The 27,828-nt window shown below is 42.3% G+C and overlaps 2 protein-coding genes across 3 annotated transcripts in view; both read right to left on the bottom strand.

Moving 5' to 3' along the window:
- The window catches only part of dtx1 (deltex 1, E3 ubiquitin ligase), a 40,378-nt gene extending 27,143 nt beyond the window's left edge, over nucleotides 1–13,235 (bottom strand). Inside the window, exon 1 of the mRNA XM_084551862.1 lies at nucleotides 12,936–13,235. Within this exon, the coding sequence (XP_084407988.1) occupies nucleotides 12,936–13,194 (259 nt within the window). The 5' untranslated portion in view covers nucleotides 13,195–13,235. The remainder of the gene's footprint in view (nucleotides 1–12,935) is intronic.
- A 4,522-nt stretch (nucleotides 13,236–17,757) lies between these two features.
- Nucleotides 17,758–25,347, bottom strand: slc20a1a (solute carrier family 20 member 1a). Of its 2 annotated transcripts, none has more exons than XM_084551492.1 (11): nucleotides 25,081–25,347; nucleotides 23,526–24,147; nucleotides 23,300–23,440; nucleotides 23,115–23,200; nucleotides 22,250–22,346; nucleotides 20,975–21,094; nucleotides 19,417–19,623; nucleotides 18,819–19,290; nucleotides 18,558–18,743; nucleotides 18,391–18,475; nucleotides 17,758–18,284 (listed from the first exon to the last, which is right to left on the bottom strand). In XM_084551492.1, the coding sequence occupies exons 2-11, from the start codon at nucleotides 23,872–23,874 to the stop codon at nucleotides 18,129–18,131; spliced, it is 1,899 nt and encodes a 632-aa protein (XP_084407618.1). In that variant the 5' UTR covers nucleotides 23,875–24,147; nucleotides 25,081–25,347; the 3' UTR covers nucleotides 17,758–18,128. The 2 variants fall into 2 exon arrangements, with proteins under 2 accessions (XP_084407618.1, XP_084407619.1); XM_084551493.1 differs by lacking the exon at nucleotides 25,081–25,347 and adding an exon at nucleotides 24,973–25,032.
- Between the last annotated feature and the right edge of the window lie 2,481 nt (nucleotides 25,348–27,828).

The following is a 27,828-nucleotide window of genomic DNA, read 5'->3' as shown; positions in this document are numbered from 1 at the left end:
TGGCAACCACGAAGCTCTCCTCTGTCAAAATTTGGTTTGGTGCACAGGTTTCCTTCTATCCGGCCAGCAGAACCTCATTTGGTTTAACAGTTAACTTTCCTACAGAGCTGTGAATAGCAGACCATGAATTATCATCATACAGCCTTCATAATACCCTACATATGAATAGTGAACACACGATGAATATGCTAATAAACTCTACAGTATAGGGGAAATAAAATAATTGCAGCGCGTTTGATGTTTTTGCATAAACCCCAGAGCACAGCTTGGGAAAAAAAAAAAGAAAAAAAAGAAGGACTTTCATCTCCCAAAAAGGGCCTTCGCAAACAATAAACCCAAGCTGGCTATTAGTGATGATAAAGAGACAGAATAATGCAGAGTGGTTAAAAATGCATCACAGACCGAGAGGAAACATCTGTCTCAAAAAGGTCTGATCCTACACAGTGTGCGAGCATGATAAGAAGAGAACTTTTCTTTTAAACGCATGTACCACCCTCTCCTTTTCAAAAGCCGTTGTCGTACCTGTACATCAAAGTCTCGGAGATCTGTAAGAGCATTATCTCCTCATTAAAAAAATACCCAGAGATCAGAGACCATAATAATGAGCATGACAGCCTGGCTTTAAGCTGGTTTAACAGTATTATATGTTACATTATCACATTTCCCTGGCTCCCCTCTCGCAAATTCACACATTAAAGCTCGTATTTTCTATACTGAGATGACACTTTCGTTTTCCCAGAATGCAGTTCGTCATAATGAGCTACAGTACTGAACAGTGACTTGGATTCCCTTAAGCATCCTTGTCTCTTGTGATGGATGAACAAAAGCGGAGGAGCAGCCGATGGTTGGAAGGTGGGTGGGGGTGGGGGGCAAATGGAGGGGGAGGAAAGGAAGGAGGAGAAACAGAGGAGAGGACTGAAAGAGGTAAGGGAGGTAGATAAGAAGAAGGGAGGAATGAGGGGAAGGAGAAAAGGGTGTGAAGAGAGAAGAGGATGAAGGTGGAGATGGAGGGGGGAGCGGGATGGAAAAGGGCCAGTAAGGGGGAAGAGGGAGGAGAAACACTATGTGAGTTTATAAGGAGGGAGGGAGTAGATAGAAGGTATGTGATGAGTTGAGCTTTTCTGCCAAAGAACAATAAAAAAAGGAGGATGTCTCACTTCTGCCCAAGCTTAGAAAGTGAACACTGCAGTAAAACCGCCCCAACTAATACAGTTTTGCTGCCAGCAAGACAAAGTGGTGAAGAAAAGTGGCTTAGCTCCCACTCTCACCCTCAGCCCCTTCAACTCTCCAAAGTCTCCCACACCTTGGCCTGGGGAACTGGCCAGTTACCGTGCACTTGTGCAGAGTTTGCACTTACTGAGGTAACACAAAAAGACAGAGTGGATAAAAAAAATAAAAAAATCTTGAGAAAATTAAGTTACAGCCCTGTCCACCTGCCAGCTCCTGTACTGCAGCAAGAGACCCTGAAACAACCTTCTGACGCTGTACATGTCGTGACTGTCCTCAACCGAGGAGCTTTGGCTCTGCTCGCTGACTCACTTTGTGTGTGTGTGTGAACAGTGTATATGTGGAGGGACACACTGAAGAGGTGAGGACGTCTGAGCGCACGGTGCATGCAAATGTGCGTTTCGTTGCACAATCGCCACTTCACACCACTTCAGCCTCATCACGTCCAGCAGGAACCTCGTTAGCATGTCAGCGCCGCGCCTTCACGTGGCGAGGGCAATGGGGTAGAGGCGGCACAGCTCCAGGCGCAACACTGAGACACACACACACACACACACACACACAAACCTGCAGCCCAGTCTACACATGCCCGGCACTGGGAAAGAGCAGTGTCAGGATTACAGTGAAACAGGTTGCTTGTTAGCAATGGGGAGTCACTTTCACACACGCAAACTTTCCCAGTAAAGACAGACGCATGAGAAAACAGACAGCTTAGACGGCTGATGCAGCGCTTGACCACATTTCCGTCTGAGATAAGAGATTGACTAATTTTCTGGGGTGTTTGCCTGTCAGCACCCCGTGCACTACAGAGGCTTATTATTTTATCCCAACATTTCCTCATTTCCAACTGATGCCTGCTTTTTTTTTATCCTGACATCAGTAGATTTTAAGCGCGGCGCTGCCAGGTATTACTGCATAACATATTCAGAATAAATGAAAAAATACGAAATTGGATATAGATGGAGGAAATCTGCACATACTCAAAAAGAAGTCTGTAATCTGGATTAAATATTTAGTATTCAATCAAAACTGTAAAAAATGGAATAAATTTGTTCTAGTCTCATTAAACACTTCACATCGGAACACAGATGATTTCATGAGTTAATGAATTTAGTATGTGATTTATGCACATATTTTCCATCTTCTCATATACACTTTATAGGGAACACCCAAAATATTTAATGTAGTACAACACAAGAGCTCTACCATGAGTTTTTCTTATTAAAAGCTCCCAGTGTTTGTTATGATGGAGAGATTGATTGTGATTGGTTCCAAACATACAGCCAAACCTTTAAATGCGGTGTCGAAACTTCAGACCGCACCACTCGTCACTCAGTTCAGCAGGTGAAAGTGACACACACACTCATACAATCCCCACACCGTGATACGGTGCGGTATTTATCTGTGAAGACGCGATATTTCATGTCAGGCCTCACGTTGCTGGGACAGACTGTACATCAGTGAAACCGTTTCACGTGCTCTGCAGAAACCTGATTGATGGCCGCACCACATCGGAGGAGACTTTGAGGAACAGCTCACGCGGTTCTTCATCAGATGACCTCTGCCACGCTGTACATGAAGCGCTAACTGCTACATGACCGGATCAGGAATTTATGGCATTCTGTGAGGTGTGATAGTCACCGATCCCAATATGAACTGGGCGAACTGATCACCACCTCCGCCCTTATAGTTCTCTTATCAGACGTCACACTCTTTCTGACTCACCTCTTCAAGCACACGTCCACCTACAGCTTTAATGGATTCTTAATGAACTGTTGTAGCATTGCAGTCTAAGAAATTTCTAAAATGACTCATTTATTGGTTCCAGTATTAATTTCAAATATATATGAAATGATTTTAGGAGGCACAAAAGCGGACAAAACTGCTCAGAATATTACATTTGACAAATCGAAGGACTCACTGAGGTGAACAGCATGGTGTAAATGAGTGTGCTGAGACAGGCATTTATAACCCACTTCATGGTTGTCAGACATAGTCAGGTCTTATCAGAGGAAACGTCTGGCTACATTAGAGCAAACTGTCGCTGCGCCAGACTACACTGGTCAGCTCTGATCTGCAGTAACCTGGATGCGGTGTGAGGGAGGTCAGAGAGCATCAGACCACCCTGCGGGTAGATGAGCCTTTTATCCTCTGTACACTGTGAAGGATTTACCAAACACAGCTTCACCTTAAGTGTGTTCTACTTTTTTTGTATTATTAAGCCCAGACCTTTTCCCTGCTGAATCACAAGTGTAATCACATTTCTGCTGTGTTCATACCTCAAAATTAATGAAGGGACATTCAGACAACTGTATTAATGGCTTATTTTAAAAACTAAATTATTTTTACCGCTATGGTGCACACTGTACTATTAAGTCTATTAGGAGTGGGGGGGAAAGGATATTCGGGGGGAAATCATGCTTTTCAGGGCTAAATGTCGAGGCTGAATAAAATCAAGGTCATGTCCTCGTTGCAAAGTTGCTGCTGGATTGCTAAAAGCTTTTATCGAGCTTAAAGCCAGACCACAGGTCCAGTGGATCTCATCAAAGCCTAAAGAGGTGACACAGTGAAACACTGACTTTGGAGGGTCAAAGCTTGTAGAGAAACTCGTTTCACAAATCTGGTTTATCAGGAGTCATCAGTTCCGTTGCAGCGAGGGAGGAGGAAAAGGAAGCTGCTGAAATATGTATGATGTTGTTATGAGAAACTGTGCTTTGAAGGGAGACTACTTTTTTGACATCTTATCACAATGAAAGGGTATTTTCGGTGCAATATCAGTTCAAGAGGATGACGTCATGCTCTCAAGGCCCTAACAGCTGGATGAAATGTACATAATTTATATGGAACTATAGCGAATAAATCATTTATCATTTCCTGAGAAGGCGTAATTAATCTAGAACAGATGAGGGTCAGCTTTGAAATTCAATTAATGTTGCACTCACGGGGCAATTGGAAGGGTGGGATTACTGGGCTTAAAGTGATACACACTACCCAAAATCTGCAGCTTTTCTGCTGCATTGCGACCTACCTCGAAGGCCCAAAGCTCTACAGCTCAGCCAGAGGCAGTGTGTTCATTTGTACTGTACCGCTGTTTGGAACATATTATCAGACTGGTCAGCAAAGGAGTAGATTATACTGAGTATAATACACTGGAGGAATTTGAGAAGTTTCAGTTTACACTTTGAAACGTCTGCTATATCAAAACTGATCCAAGTCAAGTTGAGCACAGGGCAAAGCTACAAAGCTGACACACAATTCACACATCTCAAGCCAAGAGGAATGAGTGTGAGTAAAACGCTTAAAGCTCATAAATCACCATCGTCCTCCACTGAAAAATGCGTTTTATATGTTGTTACTTGACAGTTGCACTTGCACAGTGTTAAAACTGACTTAACATCTGTATGTCTTCACAAGTAGTTTGGAACAAATTGTATCTACTAGTTTAAGTTTTGAACTGAGCAACTTTATCTTCATAGATTCTGTGTTTTTCAATAAAGAAGATTTTAGTAATTCAAAATGAACTTTTACTACTACTAATTAGTCCTTGCACATACTGTATATTGAACATTTTACATCTTGCAACATGTCTGGGTTGGATCTTGATCAAAGCTTGACTGCTATTACATTCACTTGAGAGGTATTCTGATGTGAACCTGTGGATAGATTTTGTAGACATGATAGAGTCACAACTGTGCAAGATGTGTCTCCCAAATGACTCCAGCTGAGCCATGAGACGAAGCGAAGAGTCAAGAGACTGACGAGTGATGACCGCTGATTATGGTGCAAATATAAACTGCAGTGTCAAGCGCACAGTGATGGTGCAGCAAATACTTTCTGTCCTGGAATCTGGAAATAACTAAGTGCAAAAGGATGCATCATTGAATGCACTGTCAGTTTGTTATTCCTGCAGTGATTTTGCACGCTATTTTAAAACAATACCTGGAAGTAAACCAGAAATTAAAAAATGACAAGATTACCAGTATTATTATATATTTTTTATCATTGTCTGAATGAGGAGAATATTTTGAGGACCAGATTACTGCAATTTATATTAGAATTACATTCTTTTTGACACTTTTGTATAGGCAGGAACACTTCTAATGCTTATGGGGTCCTTCGAATAGAGCAGGCTGTGATGCTGACAGGTTCTTCTTGTCTGGAATAATAAATCCGTTCCAATAATAAAAGGTGGATGTAATAAAAATTGCCTTTCCCATTGTTTTAATTGATAGGTTCTGACATCCACCTTTTAACCTGAAAGACACTGCCGCACTGACTTTCATTCTCCTTTCAGGTGACAAATGACTCTCTGACGGAAACGCATCCATGCAAAGGACAGAACAAAGAAGACGCGACGGCCATTTAAGCCTGATAAAAACTGACCTTGAGGCACCAGTGGTATAAATCCTTAGAGAGTTTGCGAGCTCTCATTCATAGCAAAACGTCTAGAAAGTGATGGCGTGTGAGCAGCTCATCCGAGTAGCAAAAGAGGAGGCTTGGCTGCCAAGAGCACCTGGCAAATATTCTTCACCTCACAAGCTACTGCAGGATGCTCCACACGCTGAGCAGTCGCAGGACTTGGACTCTCACCAAGAGCCATGATTTAGAACTACTTACAGGTGACACAGAGAAAGGAGGAGAGGAGGGTGAGAGCGCCACGCATTGATATTCTGCGGAGCACCCCGGCAGCAAACAATCAAAATAAATGATGGGTTCTTTTTGTGCGGCTGAAAAGCATGTGTGCGCTTATCCCATGCTTGTCATGCAGTAATTCTTTGTCGTTGTCATCAGTCTGAACTTCGTGTGAATTCACAATCCAATCAGTCAAGACATTAGGCGCAATACAGCTGTAGTTAGGGCTACAACTGACTTTTACGATTGCCTATTTTGATTAAAACAGCAACTTTGAAATATCACAATATAAAACGGCCATTACAACTTCCTAGATTCCTGAAAAATATCCATTACACAAAGATACAATAACACCCAACAGGCACGCTAGCGGCTTTGTATGGATGCATATCAGTGCTGTACAATGCTGAATTGCGTAAACCCCTGCCCGTGTGTTCAGACTTTAGGAAGCTATATTCTGTCCTTTACAGAAGCTTTCACTGGAACAATGATGACTGTCTTACCACTAAGATGCTTTTGAGAAAGCCATCTCATTTCAGATTTAGAGCTTTGTCATGCCACCACAGTGTGGGCTTTTGTTTGCCTGAGAGTGAAATGCCCGAAAAAGCCGAGACCAAAACGAAAAGTCCCCGCGCTGTGTTTCTGCGTTCACCGAGGCTGATCAAGGGAGCAACCGCTGGCAGCCATAGTTGCATCAGTGCAGCTCTGCTCTTAGATGTTTTCAGTAAATGCTAGGCCCTACGCTCCCGTAGATCAAAGACACCCCAGTGGTTGCAGCAGGAACACTCTGTCCCTTTTTAACATGACTGCATGCTAACATTGGGTTTGAACACTGAAGAGCCACGTGCTATAAGGCTATGAAAAGCAAGACGGATGGATCAGCTGGGACATCTTAATGGATGAAAACACTGAGTGGAGAAATGATTTCTTCCAAACAAAAGCACCTAACGTGAGAGTGAGGATGCTTTAAGAAACTGGTTCAACATGCTGTAGTAATAATCAGTAAATGATAACTGGAGGCTAGGTTATCTAACGATGCTGCGATGATGCCTACTTTCTATTCTACCAGCAGCAGGCCGTTCGGCTGAAGCAGACAACAGTCTCTGATCTGTCTGACCTCCCGGACAGGCCTGATAAGCAAGTGGCGCAGAGAGCAGCTTTAAAGCTGATGAAAATTTAAGATATCCACTTTAGAAGTTAAAAGTGGTGACTCGTTGGATTAGAAGTTAAAAGGGAGACGTTGAGCTACTGCTACCAACGCCAGAGGCTGATAGGAACTGCACAGACTGTTCATCACTGTGATGCAATAAGGATGTGGAGCGAGTGGACTGAAGCGCTACGACCCTGGAAACAAGGTCGCTCTGAGACGGTAGTCAGACTCATGCTTTACAAGGATGTAATAAGTAAGTGAGTGGTGCAGTGTGGAAATGATTTATCAGTTGGACAGAAAACTAAGCACCAAAAATTTAGAAAATGAATCAGAATCTGCAAATCCAAGAAAGGATTTGCAGATTCTGATGTGAGAATATAATACTTTCGTCTATTTCGTATGGTTTTGAGAGCTGGCTGGACTAAACAAATAATCTGTAGATCTCAACTTAAACTCTTAGTGTCATCCCGTGTGCTTCTAGTGTTTTGTCTCTTTTTCTGATTGCGTATACATGTCTGTGGGCGCGATGCTCCTTATTTCTTTCCAGCAACTAGATTGCTCATCAGCCTACACAGCTATCTCTCATATATATAGAATAATGGGTAATGGGTAGTGGACCTGAGGCCACTACCCATTACCCATTATTCATCTACATTCACAGCCGAACAAAGCAGCCTCTCTGGCCTATCAACAATCTCACAACCTCTACTTACATCCCTGCCTACCTCCATTCCCTACTCAGAACTTAGAATAATAAATCTGTTATCATTCACTCCCGAGGGTCTGCATTTGGCCGGTCGACTGTAGCACATTCTCTTGTTGATTATCTCAGATATTATATAAGCAATGTGAGGATTAAACACTAATGAAAACACCTTTCAGATGTATCCATCGATAAGTAAAAATGATATTTTCAAAAACAAGCTCTGCTGAGCTTGAGATATTTCAGCTATTGTTTGGGTAAAGCGGTGAAATGTGTGGCACGATGTCACGCATGCTTAAAATGTGCTTGATTGCTTGTATATTGTCGCAGCGCTGACTGCCACTTCCAGCCTACTGCATAAATGATTTTTGTGGCAGGCATCGTCCTCTGCTCATTATATTCTACAACCAAAATATTTACTCAGATAATTGGCCAAAAAAAAACACAGCAGATTAATTCAGAATTAAAATGAAGCGCACTTTGAAGCCTTGGATGGAAGACTAGACCGCAGTAACGCTGAATCTATACTTGTGTGAAAGTGAAGCAGCAGGGGAATGTGCACAGCTGAGGTTCTTTCCAGTGTTATTATCCCTCCCTCCACACTGTCACTTTCCATCAGGAAAACGCTCCACCTCTCCCTCTGTTCCTCTTCTCTCCTCACCTCTGTGTGCTCCCTCTTCCCTCACCACCGGGTCGCTCCAATCCCTTTTCCTGCCGACATCCGTACGTTTCCGTACTTTTTGGGGTCATAATGGACCCCTGAGTCACACCTTAGCAACGCATTAGCTCCACACCATTTTGGCTCTGCTACAAACCACTGAATTGCGCTACATTATATATGTTCCTTCTTTGGATTTGTATCATCAGCCTTGTGATGTTAAAGCCGAATTACACTCGTATATATGTTTAAATACATAGTGGTATGTAACACAGTGTGTCAGCTAACCTGACAGCGCTGCTGATGTGTGTAGACGTATTCAAAAACGTGCTTGATTACTATTTCTAGTCATTTCTTCATGTTTCTATGCAAACTGGAGTATTTCGACCCCGCTATTTGTTCATTTTGCTTTCTTCTGACGCAAGTGGGATGTCACAGTCAGAGCTGATGCATACAGCACCTGACCTTTAGCATGCACATAGCAAGAATCCTTTTTACAGCTTCCTCCCACAGACCACCGAAGCAGTTCCCACACGCACTTACTACTGAGAAAAAAACTACATTAAAAGGAAAAAAGAGAAGAAAACGCACCACCCCGTTTTTGACTATGTGCAACATGACAACAATATCTGACAATAATCTGTGCAACTCAATACTTTTTGTATATATGCCAGTACTATTCTATTTTATTTTATTACTTATACCCTACACTTTTTACTTTTTTTCTGCCCTTTTGTATGCTGTTGTAAACTGCAATTTCCTCATTGCGGGACAAATAAAGGTTTTCTTAATGACATATGCTCGGCAAGTTTACATGTAGCGTCCGTACCGTTTGTCAGCTGAACACACTGTCTTCGTCATCTGACAGTTTTTAACCGCAATTAGTCAGAGAGGGTATTTAGCCGAGGAAAATAGGCTGCAGGAGAGGAGGTTCTCACGCCTCTGGAACCAAAACAAACAAAGCCCCCGCTCCGGCAACACAGCAGCCAACAGCTGCTGATAGGGGTTATCTCTGCAGTCACACATGGGCCATCTCATAACAGTGAGCAGAGCAACTGTAACCATACTAACAACTCTACGAATACACGCAAAGGATGCAGAAAATAAGTGTGCACTGGGGTCTGTCCGTTTGGTTTCAAAGCTGAAGTGAGATTGTAACTATTCTGACTGCTTGTGTGGGTAAATGCAAACTTCACTGAGTTCTCTTTCCACTTGGCAAGTAGCAAAAGTTAACCGAGATTCCCACAAGTGAGGCAGGATGGTTAGGATTTAAATAATTAGAACCTACTCTTAGAGCCTGCTCACCAATCCTCTGACCAACGGGAACACTGGTAGGACACAAATGCCATAGTTATAAATGCAGTGTGGTGCCTTTTGACCCTTTAACTGTGCCGACTGCTTCATTGCTCATCCAGTAATACGCAATAATGCCATAACAATGACCAATGGAGCCCCTTTACAGAATGCAGATGAACGCAGATGAGGCAGGGTCCGGTTTGTGCCACCTCTCCATCACAAGGGGAAATATAGAAGATGTAAGTGCTTAAAAGCCAGGCAGTATAAGTAATACCTGCAGTGTGAAATCCATCAGACAGGTCACAAGTGTTGGTGTGTGATGGAAATGGCAGATAAGCCCATGTGTTTTGCTATGGGAGTGGGTGTAGTGAAAGGGGATCGGTCCACAGCAGTGTTTAGAGGTTCAAATGCTCCTCTAGGGAGAAGAACGGATCGATCCCTCTTGGCTGGGAGCCAGTCCTCTCCCAGATGCCAGATATTCATCCACACTATACGTATAAGCCGTTGAGTCTTCTCTCATACTGGGGTTCAGGATTTCACCACAGACTGACCATCTTTACCAGCAACTGTACTGAGATTAAATCCATGCCTTGTGTTCTTTACCATTTAAATACACACGTGTTTTGGCCGCTCCCTCCAGAGAGGGGAGCTGCCGCATCGTCTGTGGTGCCTGTGCTGTCGTCATGATGCTTTGATTAGAGGGAGTCATGGAGATAAACTATAGCTGCTGCCTCATTAGTTGGTATAACACAACCCACAGGAGATCCTCCCTAGCCCACAGGAGAGCGGGGTACCCCTACACAGCCTGCAGGGACAGGACACGAACACCACAGCTGGCAGAGGGCACCATCACACAAGGCAGCAAACTCCCTCACATGCACAAATAAAAAGACACATACAGACATACAGATGCTGTGGTCATCAGGCACATTCAACTCCCCCCAGCTCTGGCCAAAAGAATAAAGAAAAGTCTCAGAGGACATGATCACTGGCTCCGCGACAAAATGGGGCTTCCCCACAGGGACACTCCATAAGCCTGCAAAATAGCAAGAGGCTGCGGGTGACCTGCTGAGCTACAAATATAGCAAACATCTGATGTGAAACAGATGCATCACAATCCACATTAAAACAAGCTTACTGAGGTCTTTTGTGCAATCAGCGGTGCAACAACATCACAACAGCCTGGAAGCGAGGCCTCGTGGGATGTCTGAATTGATGGCGGTGGCCCGGGCCGCGTTTACGGACAGAGGATGAGCGAAGAGGAGGGCGACAAGGCATCCTGGCTGCTGTCCGTCAGGCCACGCTGTGACAGGTTTATCCCGGCCGAGGGGGAAGTGTAGCAGACCGAACGGCACAACGAGGAGCGATAAACGTCAGGACTAGCCCCTGCGCCGTGGTAATGGCTGACAAACGGCTCGGCGGCTCATCTCACAGCCACTCAAGCCCAGACACATGTGTTGCTCTGTGTTGTACTCTGTCAGTGGGGAAAACAGCAATGAGAACAGCAGATACCCAGCCAGGCAGCTGTGACCATTCACTATAGGATATATTTTTCATATAAAGCCTCAGGTCACGCCTTCAATAGCCTCCACAGATGCTGTTACAGGATAATGACATGTTATTTTAACAGTCTACCCTTTACTGCCTTAACATTCAAACGTATAGAGTGTTCATATTTATTTTTAAAGCATCAAGTACAGTTTCCACAGCTGCTACAGTCTACACAGATTATAGAGGGAGCTAGTATATACAAATTGTGGGTAGTTTTGCGGGTTTTAAACTGCTTAGAGAAACATTTCATTGCATTTTAACCTTTTTTGTTTTTTTAAACCCACGATCAGGTGGTTACTATTATACCAACAGCTGAAATTGTAAATGAACCATTGCAAATTCAAGAAAGGTGACACAGTGCGTATCAGTGCACAGTGAGGTCACCTTCTGTGTATCCCCATGAGCATCCCCCTGCACCTCGTGGATGCTCTGATGTTACGTAAACGCCCTCACATACACCAAGGGACTTACCATGGACCTAAAAGAGCGGAGAGTTTTACTATTCGGGCTTTACCTTATCAAGGGTAACAATGAAACACAGTTTAATTCCAGACATGACCTGCCCACTCCCTAGAGCGTCTAACAAAGAAGTCGCAATAAACACAAGTAGCTCACTAATTGACTCCAACACAGTGGTGTGCAGCGGGCTCAGATGTGAGTGTGGAGAATATATCAGAGCGCCGAGATGAGTCCAAGGCTGGTCTTAACAGATGTCTGCAACCTCCCCCATATCTTCGCTTCAAACACTGGCACAGCAGCAATCCACATACGGAGAGAGGGTGCGCAGCCTTGGTGGAGTGTAACAAAAAACATCTGGTCGTATTTAAAAAGGTAGCAGTCATCAGAGAGAATTGCAGTCAACAAAACACAGGCTGGAGTTTGCTCTAAAGAGGAAGGGAAGGTCGAGAGGATTTACCGTAAACACGTTAGGGCCACAGGTGATCAATTCCTCAATCAAGATAATGTTGGTCTCAAGCCGACACACAGAAACAACACACAGACATAAAACTGAAGAAAACAATAAAACAGTTGTTCACAAAAAAAAAAAAAACTGAAGAAAAACTTCTTGACTGAAAACTCAGTCAGGACGCTGATTCAAAGTATGATTTATAACCATTTTTTTTTTCATATTCTTGTCTGAAAACTAAAATCACGAAGAGAATACCCCAACTGCGTCAGTCCCTGAATCAGCATCCATTATTACAAATGCCAAATGAATAACAATACACTGACTGGAAACACAGAGCTGAGAAGAGTGAGAAGTGCTGCGCTGAGCTACAGCTCCCATTTGCCTGATGGATGAACAGCCTCTCGAACATGGTGACCTTTGGCAAGGTCATGGCATTCCAGCCGCCGCATAAAGACTCTCCTAGTTGAATAAATAATTGCTACACTTTTATCGTGTGGGTGCTTCGTGTTCTGTTTGTTGCAGCGCCTCTCATCTCTACCTGTGGCTCGTTTACGTAAGTGGCGAAGCAGACGGGGCATTCAGCAGTCCTCATTTATTCCCTTTAAAGTTGCATGGGATTCATGTAGCAAACAACATAAAGGCTCTGTTGTACCTGGTCCCTGTGAGATAACAGGACTGTAGTGGGAAAAGTCTAACATCACTCATTTATTAATGTATTTCAAACACGAGAATTACTATTGTGTTTACATCTTCCTTGACATCCGTATCTGTGACATCTGTGTGTACAGGAAGCTGCTACGTCTCTTACCCGTGTCTTGTCGAAACTGGTGCATGGACTGCAGGTCGATGATGTAAGGAGAGAGCTGAGCATCCACCTGTCCTAGAACGACACTTCCTCTGGCATCCCCCTTCAGTACGTTTTCGACGTGATGGGAAACCGCCGCGCTGTACGGCCTCCAGCGCCCATGTTCATTCAGCCACTCCCAGACCACCACCCTGGCCAGGTTCTGCGGCGGGTACCCCAGCCCGTTGACGGGCACCAGCAACCCCGAGCCCGGACGAGCCATCTCCTATGTGGTGTTTGCGCCTCTGCTGCTGGCTGTGTCCAGTGCTAGAACACCACTACGACCCTGTCAGTCAACTGACACACTGGAACATTTTCATCAGCGCCGAACAGAAAAGGAAAAAAAAAAAAAGCTTGAATCAGCAATTAGTATGTGAGTCCTCAATTATCTCATGCTGCTTTCAAGCAAACAGCTCTGCTGGAGTCATCGTCCACAGGTACTTTCTGACTGCTGCCACTTTGATCAGCCTAAAAGCAGCCTCTGTCCTCTTGTGTCTCGTCGTGTTTGAAGTGGCAGATGTTGTTGATGATGGTGATGAGTTTGCAGCTGTAGGAGTCTCAGTCCTCCACAGTCAACCGCATCAGATCTGGTGCAGGTAGACAGGAGACACTCTCTAAACAAAACAAAAAAAAGACACATTAGCAAAAGCTGTGATTTATCACAGAAGCAGTTTCTCAGCAGTCAGGTTGTGTGTCGGGGGAGATGACAAAGATCTAATCTGGTCTGTGCTACAGTCCCATTAGTGGCCTATACCTCTGGGTAATCCTGTTTATTCAAAGTGTGGTGGGGATAACTGTACATGAGCCAGCTGTTTCAACAACACAATAATCGTCATCAGATGTGTGCGGAAGGAACAGAGCGGTGTGCATGCACAATATAATCACAGCAGATTGAATATCACTCAGACATTTTAAACAGAAAGCTGCTCAGATGCAGCGAACGCCAAACATCCGATACTGTCTCTGTTGCTTCTGTTAATTTTTTGCGTTTAGTCTCACGGTGAATGATTTTCGAGACATGCACAACAACAAGCTTAAACTGATTCTGACCATACAGACCTGTAGGCTGCAGTTGTGGTGCCACACATCTGCCAGGTAGAGGCTGCATTTCACAGGCTCCGGACGAAAATCAGATTACCAAAGGGGGTAAAAAATAAATAAAAAAAACGATGTGAAAATCTCGAAACGCACCTGCCTTTCTCTGCGATTTGTATGATTCCTTATCCTGAAATCTTCCTTCAAACCCACGTCCCGCAGCTCCGGCAATCCATTTGTTTTATTATTACAAAAAACCCAAGACGTCGTTTTATTCCCGTGAACCTGCTACAGACAACAGCAGCTTGTTGGTCCGCCGTGTTAAGTGAATGCATGCCCCAGTTGCACGGTTGTCAGTGTGTGAGGTGCAGAGCAACCACTCCGCTGTAGACGCGCATTTCTCTCCCTGCAGCGCTAAACGTCATGCGTTCACTTAGTACACACGCAATCTTTCGTGTCCGCAAATAAATGTCCAGGCACACCTGTATGGATAGACGTTACTGAGACCCAAAGTGTCTTTTAGGAGAAAAAAAAAAAAAAAAGGATTATACAACTTCCGGTGTCCAGTTTCAAAATAAAGCCGCTGTTGACACATGATGGCACTGACAGCAACGAAGGGGAGGAAACAAATGAGGGAAAACGCTCTTCCAAACTATTTAACAGACATTTAACAGATTAGTTTTTTCCAGATCAAAACAAATTGATTTACTAAAACACTTTCGTTAACTGTAAGAGTGGACTCACTGCACACAATATTGCACAAATAAAAGAAATATTGAAAATTTGAGTTTGAGGCTCAGACAGAGAGGCATACCTGTATGATCCTTTACGGACCGATCAGCCACAATATTAAAACCACTGACATTTGAAGTAAATAACATTAACCGTCTTGCAACAATACAATGTCCTGCTGGGAAACTTTTAGACCTGGCATGTACCACCCACCTAGACCAGACCAGGCACCCCCACCCCATAGCAATGACACTCCTTGATGGCAGCAGCCATCCCCAGCAGGATGCACATACACAAATACGGTTTAAGAACAACTCAAAAAATATGAAGAACAGCGCAAGGTGTTGACCTGGCCTCTAAATTCATTAGATCCCAAACTGATCAAGTATCTGTGAGATGCACTGGAACAAGTCAGAGGCCCCACCCCTTAACCCATAGGACCCAAAGGCCCCCACTAACAGCATTCTGTTGCCAGACACCACAGGACACCCTCAGAAGACCCATGTCCATTCTCTGATCAGTCACAAATGTTTTGGAGGCACAAGGGAGACCTACACAATATTAAGAAGGTGGTCATAATGTTATGCCTTTTCCGTGTATCTGTACACACGTCCAAGGAATTTGTTCTCTGTATTATGTATTCTGTTTCCATGCTGTAAAACAGTAGGTTAGGCAGTGTAATATTATCCTTATCATAACTGCACTGGTTGACTTGCAGCAATTATTGCAGAATCCATCAAAATAGTAATCTAAATTTCTGTGTAAGGATATGTACGCAGAGAGATCAAATGTTTCAATGAGAATTTTTAGAACGTCATATGAATGACTGATAAAGACACTGTTGCCCAAGATGAGGCATGTAGTGGAAATTTCGCACATTTTTAACTCAGGTGTACTACAGGAGTAACACGGTGAATCCAGCTAAATGGAACAACAGTATCATCTGTTGCCAAAACGATGTGCCTGCAACTGCTAGAAAAAATATCTCTGAGAGAAGGGACTACTGAGATTGTAGCTCTGCCTGCTGGCCTTAAATAATAAAGAGCATTTCCCTTCTAGATACCTTCTTTCAGAAACAGCATCTGACACTGATGCAGAGATTGTTTCACTTACACCAGTAGCTTCTCCAAAATTCACTTTAAGAACACAAAAAGGATTGAATTGCATTTGTGTGATGTCCAATCTGCATCAACAAATATTACATTTTTGTTTAATCTCTTTTTCAACCTTGTCATCATACGAATCGTTCCTTTCAATCAAAGATTTTAGCTGATCCGTTTAAAGCTAAAAAAAAAAATGACTGCATTAAGTGTGCCATCTTTTCTCAAACGATCCATTCATGCAGCTTTTGTCAATCTGCAAGATTTGTTTTCTCTCCTGTCCCTTTATATGGAAATGAAATATGTTAGAAACGTACCTGCAGTTTATGAGTTCAACCAGTGTGGATGGACTTTGGTATTGGTGAAGAAATATAGCTCCTTCATCACCAATGCTCTAAAAGCTACAAATGGAAATTAGTATATAAAGTGAACATAGACTTAAGTCATTTTATCAGGCAGCCTGTCTTGCCAACTTCCTATTCCAGTCTATGCTTGACAAATGCTTAAACATAAAAAAATAAGAGGAAAGTTCATTCACTTCAAGTCCTCCTGAGGTGTCAATTAGTTGGAGGACAGCACCATCATGTGGTCTGTTGGTGTTAGTGAAGCTTGAGTCATCGCTAAACAAAACCAAGTACAATACTCTCAAGGTCCTGAGGGGTTTCAGATTAGCTGATTGGTTTGGCACTCATAAATGAGGCAGATTGCTGTGTTGTAGTCTATTTTTTTGCATCGTACATTATGTTCCTTGTTTGTAATTTGCCTTCAGTTTGCAACTCGTGTTTGATTATTTGCCATTTTGTTTCATTATTTTTTATTTTAATGTAGCATCATCTGGTAGAAGGGTAAAATAATTGCAAGCACTAGGAGGGGTTAAAGTAAAGTACGAGAGAAATAAAGATACAAGATGAGTGACAAAGCAAATGTGCTCTTGGTGCTCATGTTTACAGCTTTGGGCAACCTAGAGTCACAACTGAACCTTTTGAGGCTTCCCATGGGTTAAAGGGGAAGGTTAACATTCAGTTTTAACACTCAATACTGTTGTTTGTTTTGGCCACCTTAAGCAAAGTAACAGCGAATACTCTAGTTCATTTTTTACCTGTTAGATAAGAAATTAGATTATCTGGAAAGCTAAAACCTTTATCTCTGACCGTAATGAATATAGCCCTAAACTGCCAAAATGTTATCAACTGTCTTCTGCAATTTGTGGTTCACATGAACATTCAAAACATTGTCTCACTTTAGATTTTTATTTTTTAACCCATATTTTAATATTTTCCTGTGATGCAAGATCTCTATATTATGTTGGTATCATTTTTAAACTTTAAACACTTTCCAAATCCTCAAAAACATGTACCACTAAATCCTTAATTGTTTTTACACAATTTTGAAACCTTGGGCTACAATCGAAAGTCCTGTTCCATCATCAGGATTTCCTGTTTGTTTAAGCCATCAAATAAATACAAACCATAATAAATACATACACACTGAAGGAATTTGAGCAGCCTGAAGTTTTTGTATGTTATAAATCACACTGGATATAAAAATCCACTTTACATTACCAGTAGCCTCCCAGCTTGAGGAAGGATGTCTGTGGTCGAAGAAAAACTGATATTGGCTCTCGAGGCTGCTGCAGCAACAGCACCACCTAGTGGGCCTTGAGAAATAAAATGTAGCTTGATCTGCAGGATTTTTTTGTAGTATGACTGGTGTGACCTTTCTATAATCTACAAAGGTACAACTCACACCGCAGCTTCATTTAGAGCAGTAGTAGGGCTATACCAGTCCTTGCACAAGTGGCAAAGTGTAAATATTGTAAGAAGCTATTTAGATTTTTCTCCCCAATACTATGCATGTATGATCTTATTCAGTGTTTCACTTTTGTTATTACTCAAAATAGTCAAATACACTGAGATCCCTTTAAATCAAGCAACCCATATTTTATTACATCCCGATATGCAAACATAGAATATCAACGTTAGCCCATTCTTTTTCTGTCAAAACTGAATGCTTTGATTATAATACATATTGCTTTTATACAAATATACAGAAGGATTTACAGGATCACAGTCTTTTGGATATTTCAACAGTGTTACAGTGCCACATAATTTATAAAAACATCCCTGTAAGATAAAGTAATTTGCATGACTTTGACATTACGCTGAATGATATAAATCATAACAGGGAGCAAATGGAACATGTTTATTAGCGCAGTTTTATCAGAGTCAAATAAAAACAGTTGGCGGCAGACCGCCAGTCCAAGTAACAGTGTAGCTGGGGAGTTGGAGGCTCACAGGATGACATATATGAAGAGAGCCATGATGGCAGCGCTGATCAGCCCAGAGATAGGAACTGTAACAAACCAGGCGATGAAGATATTCCTGAACAAGCGCCAATCCACTGATTTTCTGGAGCGCAGCCATCCCACAGCCACCACAGATCCCACCTGTGTTCACATGTTACAGCAGTTATCAGCTGATGTAAGAGAGTCATAACATGTTCAGAACTGAACCTAAGAATGTGCATCAATTTGTACATTTCAGTGTCATTACCTTGCAGTGGGTTGTGCTGACAGGAAGACCAATATTGGATGCCACAACAACTGTGATTGCTGAAGCTAGCTCAATGCTGAATCCACTAAAGTGAAAGAAAATGTTAGTACATTTGGGCTATAAACAAATGACTTGTGTCTTTTATATGATGTAGATATGTGCCATACCTGGAAGGTGTAATGGGGGTAAGGTCTTTTCCCAAGGTCTGGATCACCCTCCGACCCCATACCCAGAGCCCAGCACAGATGCCCACACCACCATAGAGAAGCAACCAGATGGGGGTGGGTGTGTTGGACACCACAGAGCCACTCTCATATAGAAGCCAGAGTGCCACCAGTGGGCCGATGGCATTGCTAGTGATAAGAAAATGTATCATGTCACTGAACACAAGTACACAAATTCCTTAGAAGAAAGCAGTCCTTGCTTACCTGACATCATTCCCTCCATGAGCAAAGGAGCCAAAGCACGCTGTGAGTATCTGCAGGAATTGGAAAAGCAGGGAAACTTCAGGTTGGTCAACCTCCAGCTCATCCTCCTCCAGAGCAAGGTCCCCGCCAGCTTCTTGAGTCACACTCCCTTCCTGGACTGCACTCTCACTGGTCACTGCTGAGTTGTAGCTGCTATAACTGTCCACTCTCGATCTTCTCTGCAGGCCAACATCCAAGTCTTTGTATTTAGGATCTCCTTGAATCCCATAAATAGCCATGGTGTAGGAGGTGTAGCTGTTGTTCCTCCGGATGGGCCGCTCTTCTGTGTCACTGTCACCAATGCAGTCACCAACCTTGGCCATGTGGAGCTTGTGGAGAAGGTCTTTGTAAAGACCGGAGTCTTTGTGGATTGTGTGGGACCGTCCACTGTGAGGATCAGTGATTGTCATGGGGCCAAAAGAGCCATTTAGACCTTTGAAAACAAATTGTTTAGCGTGAATCATCTGGTGAACTTTGACTTACTTGTGGTTATACTGTGACTTTACAAATGTAACCACTGAGGTCCACAGACATTTAAAGAGCCATTAATATTTCTTACCATTGATGATATCCAGGTCTTTAGTTTCCATGTCGCTGTCTAAATCAGCCTCCTCTGAGCCTCCAAGTTTAAAAGCCACCTTCTGATTGTCTGCTGGAGGGGCCTGTGGTTGAGAGTTGTGGGGTATCGAGGGCCGCTCTTCTAATTCCGGTTTGTTGGAGTTTGTCTCCATTAGTGGAGTTTGACAGGGAGAGGCAGTTGTTTCTCCTAAGTACAGTCAGTTGTGAAAAAAACACAAAATTAGGTGTCAAAATGTGTCAATACTGGTACTAAAACACACCATTACAAGTAAGTGGATGCATTATTGGTGACATTACTTTAATGTTATTGCTACTTAATGACTTTATATACTACTAAGTATTTCCCCTGTGGATCAATAAAGTCTTATCTTAACCGTGATAATACATTTTGACCAATTTTATGTTTTTATTTTGTATTTTTCTATAAGTAAATTTTGTCTATAAGTAAATTAAGTAAGTGAAAAGTTTAATATTTAACACCAAAATGTAGATGTATAGAAGCAGGAAGTGACAAAATAATGTATAGTGAAGTGAAAGTATCTAAGATAAGTATGAAAACTTAAAAATTGCCCTTAAAGGACCAGACTTCGGGATTTAGTGACATCTATTGCTGAGGCTGTAGACTGCAACCAGCTGATGTCCTAAACCTCACATTGCCCTTTCAAGTGTGTACAAAGGAGGCCTCTTCAGCATATAAATGTGATCAGCCTTTTCTAAATCCAGTGTTTGTTTTGTCCATTCTGGGCTTCCGTAGAAACATGGCAGAGAAACCATAGTCTTGGATGAACCCTCTATTATAACATCACCCGTTGGACTGCTGAAGAACATTTTAGTGTTAGAGGTACCAGACGTCGCAATCTTACCATTGACTGACTCCTGGTTAATTCAAAAATTCTCAAAGAGGTGGAAAGTGTGTTGCGCTGAGGCGGGCAAGTGATGCCTAGATGGATATCTAGTCGACTAGATTTCACTCAAAGCAATTAACCAAAAATGGTGAGTTATATAAAAATGGTAAAATTACCTATAGAGACCAAAACTGATTTTGTACCAGACTGTAAACTTTCCAACACTGAGGTCTATGAGGAGTTACTTGTTTTTGGAAGCTGCATCAAGTGGCCAAATTAGGAAATGCAGTTTTTGGTGCAACATGGTGGACTTATAGGAGAGGACCTGCAGCCTATATAGATACAAAGTGTTCATTCTAAGCTAATAAAAACATACACATTTTTATTTTAAGGTAATTATAGACTAATGAAAGCATAATTATACATATTTTACTAAATTTCTGGCCCTAAATCTTACACCCTGGACCTTTAGGTGCAGTATTAGATACTTTCCTGAGATCAACAATGTCACATTACAGGTAAATCTCATATAAGCTGATTTGTGCAACCATAAATCATGCTAATCATCCTGTCTTCAGATATTTTATCTGGCCTGCACAAGTATTTAATATAGTTTTAACCCCAACATACTGAGCTGAGTACTTATTCAAAATGCATCGTTACTGGAGGCCTGAAAGTGTCAGATTTACTCACGTTTGATTTTCTTCTTGAGGCGTGGGCACACAACAAACCAAACAACCAAAGCTGTGACGAAGGCACATCCCAGAGAAATGCAAAGCGTACCCCACCATGGCACTTGGTCAAAACCCAGCACTGTGCACACAAAATGGGGACACGAGACAGAGCTTTCAGATAAGGAAAAGCAGAAACTTAACTGTGTCTTTAATTCATTTACAACTCGTGCTGCTCCTGTTCTGAAAACAATGTCACAAGTGTTAATGCGTATAAATTTCAGCACACTTTGGCCAACTTTCAGAAATATCATACTGTCATACTGCTATCTCCTTGTGTTACGTTTATAAAAACGATACAACATGTCTCAACGGCCTGCTGTAACGTTTCAGTATGTTCTTATAGACAAGAGTATCAGCGAGAGAACACGCTCCTCCAATCAGATAGTGAGAAAGAGCGCAGTCTTGCAGCACACTGATAAAATACTACACTCTGTTAGATACACTTCTAATTAATAAGAAGTTAATTTCTGTTTCTTCTGATGTTGACAGTAAATAACTAAACTCCCGTTGCTGTTTGTCTTTTACTGCTGGAATAAGTTTAAATGTAGGTTAGCATGGTTATAATTAATCACCCCTAAAGGATGCAATTTACCTTTTCTTTCAGCAGCTTAAAACAAATAAAAAAACACATGGTAACAGCTGTACGGGTGTACTTCCTCTTCAGCTTGCATTTTTAACAATAAAGACGGCTATGGTGTGTAAGCACAAAATATCAATAAGGAAAACACACGATCTGTGTAGGAAAACAAAAGTCTGGGAATGGGACATGCATGCAGTATAAGTGTGAGACACGCACTCTACTGTCATACATATAGCAGGAGTTAACGTGTGTTATATTCCTTGAGTGAAGGACCCAGGCCGTTTGACTTCTTGATAAGTTCAATCCTGCAAACGAAACAAAAAGGAATGGAAATGTTCCATTTAATAGCTGCTTTGAGTTCTTAACTCAGCCAGGCTTATTTTACTCATGCTGTTTGTTTTTCTTTTATCCAGTTTTTGCTTGAATTGAGAAACTGGAGAAATTGTAGGTAATTCAAGAATCTGAATGATGTGATTCTTTTCCATATTTATTATGTAGTCCTCTCATTCTTTGCCACCTACTTTTGTCCTAAGAAGTCTACCATCAACTCTCCTCTGTCATCCTATTCACATCATCTGGTTCCAGGCCGCTGTGGCAGTGCAGTAAACGTCAATTAAATGGAGTAGAGGTGTGGTGTGTGGATGTTAAACTTACGTGGTGCTCCTGTAAACATGATGGAGAAGAGGTTGATGCCCATGGTGATGCCGTAGAAGACAGGAAGGGCTCTGAGGCCGTTGGGTACAGGGTTAGTCTGTGAAAACAGACTTGCCTTAGTCGCATGTAAAACTTCTCTTGAGTTCCAATGGTGGTATGAAAATAGAAACATCTACTCAAAGATGATACATAAAGACCCTCTCACACTCTTAATGATGAAAGATGACAATGCGCTGGAACCACTCCCAAGCCTATACGATTCAGTAGACAAGCAGTTTCCAGTCACTATGTCATGCTAAGTAAGCCAGCGCTATGTACAGTGTGCCGACATGAGTGTGGTGTCAGTCTTCTTGTCAACTCTCATTAAGAAAGTAAATAAGTGTCCCAAGATGAGGCATGACTCATTCGAAAACAAGTCTGAGGTCCTGGACTTACTGGAGTTAATAATGAATTTACACATTAAGATTTTAAATTAGTGGTTCCTTATTTTGTCCAGTTTCTTGATGAAACAATGGGTCTAGCTACATTTCAGGGTCTGTTATTCAGTCCATTAGCAGTTCCCACAAAGACACACACACACTGGTCTTTTAATCATTTCTCCACCTTCCAGATTCATTACCCTTTGGAGGGAAACCTCTGTGCTACCACCGCACCACTGAAAGCAGCTGAAACATCAATGCCATTCTTCTGCACAGCAAGTAGTTTATCTATTGATACTTAAATACATCTTACTGAGAACACCTGTGTATTTTTGATATGATTTTGAATGCAGGACCTTTACTTCTAAAGACTTATACTGAGATAATGAATTTAAAAACCACTTCCATGACTTACTAACTATACACACTGAAGAGAAAGGCCTTACCTTGCTCAGAATGAATTTGCGGACAAAATAGAAGAGAATGCCTGACATGATGCCTGACAGCACAGGTGACAGGAACCAGGAAGCCACTTTGTAAAGATATTCAAAAGAAATTCTATTAATGCACTTTATTTCAGATTCAACACACACGGTACTTAAATATGAGGGAACAAACAAGATATATTCACCAATGCGCAGTAGTTCCATCCATTTGACCCCATGGTGACCTCTGGCTACCATAGAGAAGCCAATTGTGGCCCCAACAATACAGTGAGTTCCAGAAATGGGGAGCTTCAGGAATGATGCAACCAGCTGCCACACAGCAGAGCCTGTGGTACAAAGGCATGAGGTGTGCTCACAGAAAACAGCCATATATCTTCCTTACTTTAAAGCAATCTCTCTGGGAATGCTTACCACACATAGCACTAATCGACCCTGCCATAAGGACATGTTCTGAGCCGTTGTACATTTGGACATCAATGATCCCGTTCCGGATGGTCTCACTGACTTTGGCTCCCAGCAGCACTGAGCCCACCGTCTCAAAGATAGTGGCCAGGATGCAGGCCTGCCGCAATGTGACCACCCCAGAGCCCACTGCCGTCCCAAAGGAGTTGGCCACATCGTTGGCCCCCACAGAGAAAGCCAGGATGAAGGCAATGATGAAGCCTACTATCAACAGCCACAAGTAGCCCGACATGTCAGTCTGAGAGACCAGAGCCACGGTGGTGGCAGCGGCCAGAGTTGCTAGTGTAGTTGTATCCATCGCTAATCGCAAAATAACTTCAAAACATTCAAAGGTAAACCTAAGTGATTTGTTGCGGTTTGACAGAGACTTATGAGGTAATATGTCTTTATAAATTAACTTAGAGCACAAACAATAGCTATAGAACCCCTTAGATCAGTTTTTTAAGTGCTAAGAATAAAAACGTATTGCTAGCTAGGTATACAGGGTTTCCCTGTAGGCTTCATTGTAGAACGACTGGGCGTGGAGACGGGAGAGACGTCCATTGTGGCAACAAGTCCTTGATGGTACACTCTGCAAAAACATAGAAGTACACAAGAAAATGGTTAGTACTTACTATTTACTGGTTCACAAACAAAGGCTAAGCAGAGTTACATATTAACAACAGTGAACTACCCGACACACCAAAAGGCATGCATGTGTGATTTACTGAGCTATGGCAGAGGGAAGTGTTATCTATCAGTTATATAAAACACTTCATCATATTGGTGTGAGGCACATGAGACATGTGAGGCATAGATTTAAAACAACATAACTTTACCATAGAGTGTATCTGTGTAAGAAGGAGTCTGTGGAAGTCCTATTTAATTATAAGAGGAGGAGGTGGAGTCAGTCTGGGCTATAGCGCACTTTGTTTAAGTTATGATTTTCATGAAAACTACAGAAAGAATAAGCCTATGAATACTTAAAGATCCAATATAAATTGAGTCCAGTGTTGGCACAGAAATGTATCACCTAATTTACAACTAACTCTCATTTTTTTTTTAGGATTGGTCTTGTTTAGAAATGTTCTTAAAGCATTCCCTTAAGTCTTCACCTTTAGTGACTCCACTGCTCATTGAGTGTGTTTAATCTCCTGGGGTGTTTTAATAGGATTTAGGATAAGTCTGGACTAAATCCATCTATGTAATGAAATCTAGCACTCTTAAATTCGCCTTTTTCCCCTCGCAAACGCACAGCAGGTGAACAGTGAGCGTTACATAATTATACTAGCCAATAAAATTCCAGTTGCACAGAGAAAAAAAAAAAAAAACAATAAATCCACTTAAAACTTCGAAAAAGCTGTGGATAATTGGCCTATTCAGACCTCTGGCAGTCAGTCACTTCGAACAAACTCACCATCAGTATGGAAAATAGCGGTATGTTAATCTCCTTAGTGTGCTCTTGCATAATTCAAATGGAGCCACAACGCAGCGAGGAGCAAAGAGGAGAGTGAGACAAACTTACATGAGTGAGCAAAGTTTTCCTCTGCGTGTTGTTATTGTCCCCTGCGCTCGGTGCGTCCTGCTGTCAGCTGTGAAGATGTGCTCCAGTACGCTCCAAGCACAGTGAGAGGATGTGAGAGGAGCGAATCAGGCGGCCTGCGACGTTTGAGGTTCCTGTTGGAGGTTGGTTTATATATTGAGCTGAGTGAGAACCCGCCTTTCCAGTCCGGTCATGAGACAGCTGCTGCACAGGAGCTAATGTTTAGCTTGTTTGTTGACAATAGGGAAAAAATTACAGTTGTCTGCTGATTATGTCGCTTTAGATTATCCTCAAATTGTGTTGGGGTTTTTTCCCCCCCTAACCACCGTGAAGAAACAGAAATGTCTATTGTTTTGTCTAAATATACCTGATTTTAGTTCTTAAAGAAGAATGAGGAAAATGATTCAGATTGAAATTTGTTTACAGTAATCAGAATTTTTGACTTTTTATATAACCATTGTAATATTTACTTTATATTTCTGGATACTATACCATGTACAATCATTATAGTGTTAAAAATTTTGTTTATCGTTATACTAATAACACGGCCTTCACTCTGGCGCCACCTGCTGGTTACATGTAGCATGTCAGGTCCACTACGTTTAAAACAATTGAACGTTTTCATCTAACAACTTTTGTGTGCGTTTTTTTTTTTTTTTTGCTCGTATTGTCAAGGATCATTCGCCTCACTACATTCTTGCTTTCTTGTTACATTTTTTAATCTGAATTCCACACTAGTGCAATTTATAAGAAAGGCCAGAGCAGACTTTACTTATTAAATCCACTTCGGAGTGCGGGGAGCACTCCTGAGGACCTTTTATGACTCTGCTGGAGTGGCAGCATCTCAGCGGCAGACAAAAAGGGACTAAACCAACTGGTGAAGAAGGCCGGCTCTGTTCTGGGCTGCCCTCTTGAGCCTGTGGAGCTGGTCGGTGATCGGAGGATGGAAGCAAAGCTGAGATCCCTCATGGAAAACCAATCCCACCCCCTTTATGGTGCCAGGACTTGGCAGCGCCTTCAGCAGTAGGCTGCTTCACCCATGCTGTGTAAAGGAACATTACCGCAGGTCCTTCCTTCCGGCTGCTGTGAGAGCTGTACAACCAAGCCTTCTCCCAGTAGACCACAGAACGTATAAGCTCTATTGTATATGTTCTATATTTTGTATTTATTTATTTTTCTCTTTTTTTCCCGTCTCATTCACACTGTCCTTTAAACTGAGTGCCCCTGCAAATTTCCCCACTATGGGATAAAGGCTTATCTTATCTTATCTTATCTTATCTTATCTTATCTTACAACAACAGAAAATAGTGTTATGCATCATATACCCAGACTGTAGTAAGGTTTAGGCTATGGAGAATCACATGTCTGTACAGTCTGTAGCTCGTTAAGCGAGAGTAGCAAAGCAAAATGTTAAGCAACGGTCTCAAACTACTTCTGTTACTGATCAACCACTTACCATGAATAGTAACTCTGCTGAGAAACTCCAGGAGAGTGGCAGGCCTCCTTCAACGTCAGCAGAACTGGCTCTTCTGCTACACTGCCTCCAAATCTGCTGATAAGTTCCTTTTCATTACTCATTTATTCAGTACCCGCTGGATGATGTAGTTCAGATCCGTGACATGTGCAGACAAGTGCCAGCCGTGTGGAATACGTTGACCTCTGTGAACCATGTGACACACATCCAAATGGACTGAGAGCACACATGCATTTACCATATCTGAGCTGAGGAAATAACCTTCGTATGGCACCTACATTTAATAATCTTCTGTAATCTACACAGGTATGTATAATATCCATATATACTGTATAGTCATCAGACATTAATAAATTCAACAAATCAGTAAAAAATACAGCTACATTATGACCACTGATACCCCTACTAAGCCCCTGTTGAAACACGATTGCACTGAAAACAACGAAGCAGTGGAAACTAAACAAAGCAAAAGCGCAGAAGTAATTCAGACATTTTAACAGATTTTTTCAAAACAAATTGATTTACCAAAAACACATTCGGCTGAGGCTCAGACAAACAGGCATGAGTACCCGTTTGATCCTTTACAGACCAATCAGCTACACGAACATTAAAACCACTGACATTTGAAGTAAATAACATTAACCGTGTGGCAACAATGCAATGTGTTGCTGGGAAACTTTTAGACCTGGCATTCATGTGGATGTTACTTAGATATGTACCACCCACCTAGACCAGACCAGGCACCCCCACCACATAGCAATGACACTCCTTGATGGCAGCAGCCATCCCCAGCAGGATGCAGCCTGACACAGACACACACACAAAAACGGTTTAGGAACAACTCAAAAAACATGAAAAACACCACAACGTGTTGACCTGGCCTCCAAATTCACTAGATCCCAAACTGGTCAAGTATCTGTGGGATGATCCACAGAGGCCCCTCCCCTCAACCCATAGGACCCAAAGGCCCCCACTAACAACATGCTGTTGCCAGACACCACAGGACACCCTCAGAAGGCCCATGTCCATTCTCTGATCAGTCACAACTGTTTTGGTTGCTCATAGGAGACATACACAATATTAGAAATAATGTTATGCCTGATCAGAGTATACATCAAGCACTCAATAATTGACTGTACATACAGTGAGGTAATGTATCGACATTGTAAAAGAAAAGGGCAAAACCTTTCCTATTTGATGGATGAAAACAAAAGAACGTTAAGAGTGAGAGGAGAGGAAGGCATGTGGCCAAGGCT

The sequence above is a fragment of the Chelon labrosus genome, assembly GCF_963514085.1.
Source record: "Chelon labrosus genome assembly, chromosome: 9".
Classification (NCBI taxonomy): Eukaryota; Metazoa; Chordata; class Actinopteri; order Mugiliformes; family Mugilidae; genus Chelon; species Chelon labrosus.
Note: the sequence above shows the minus strand (reverse complement) of the source record. Positions and strands in the feature narration are given on the sequence as shown.

Bases quoted from the DNA above. Each gene is read 5' to 3' on its own strand.
- slc20a1a (XM_084551492.1), bottom strand. From the start codon at position 23,874: ATGGATACAACTACACTAGCAACTCTGGCCGCTGCCACCACCGTGGCT. The intron at 18,744-18,818 runs GTAAGCAAGGAC...TCTTATCACTAG, and splicing joins CATGGAGGGAATGATGTCAG to CAATGCCATCGGCCCACTGG. The intron at 18,285-18,390 runs GTAATGACACTG...ATGTGAACACAG, and splicing joins TCAGCACAACCCACTGCAAG to GTGGGATCTGTGGTGGCTGT.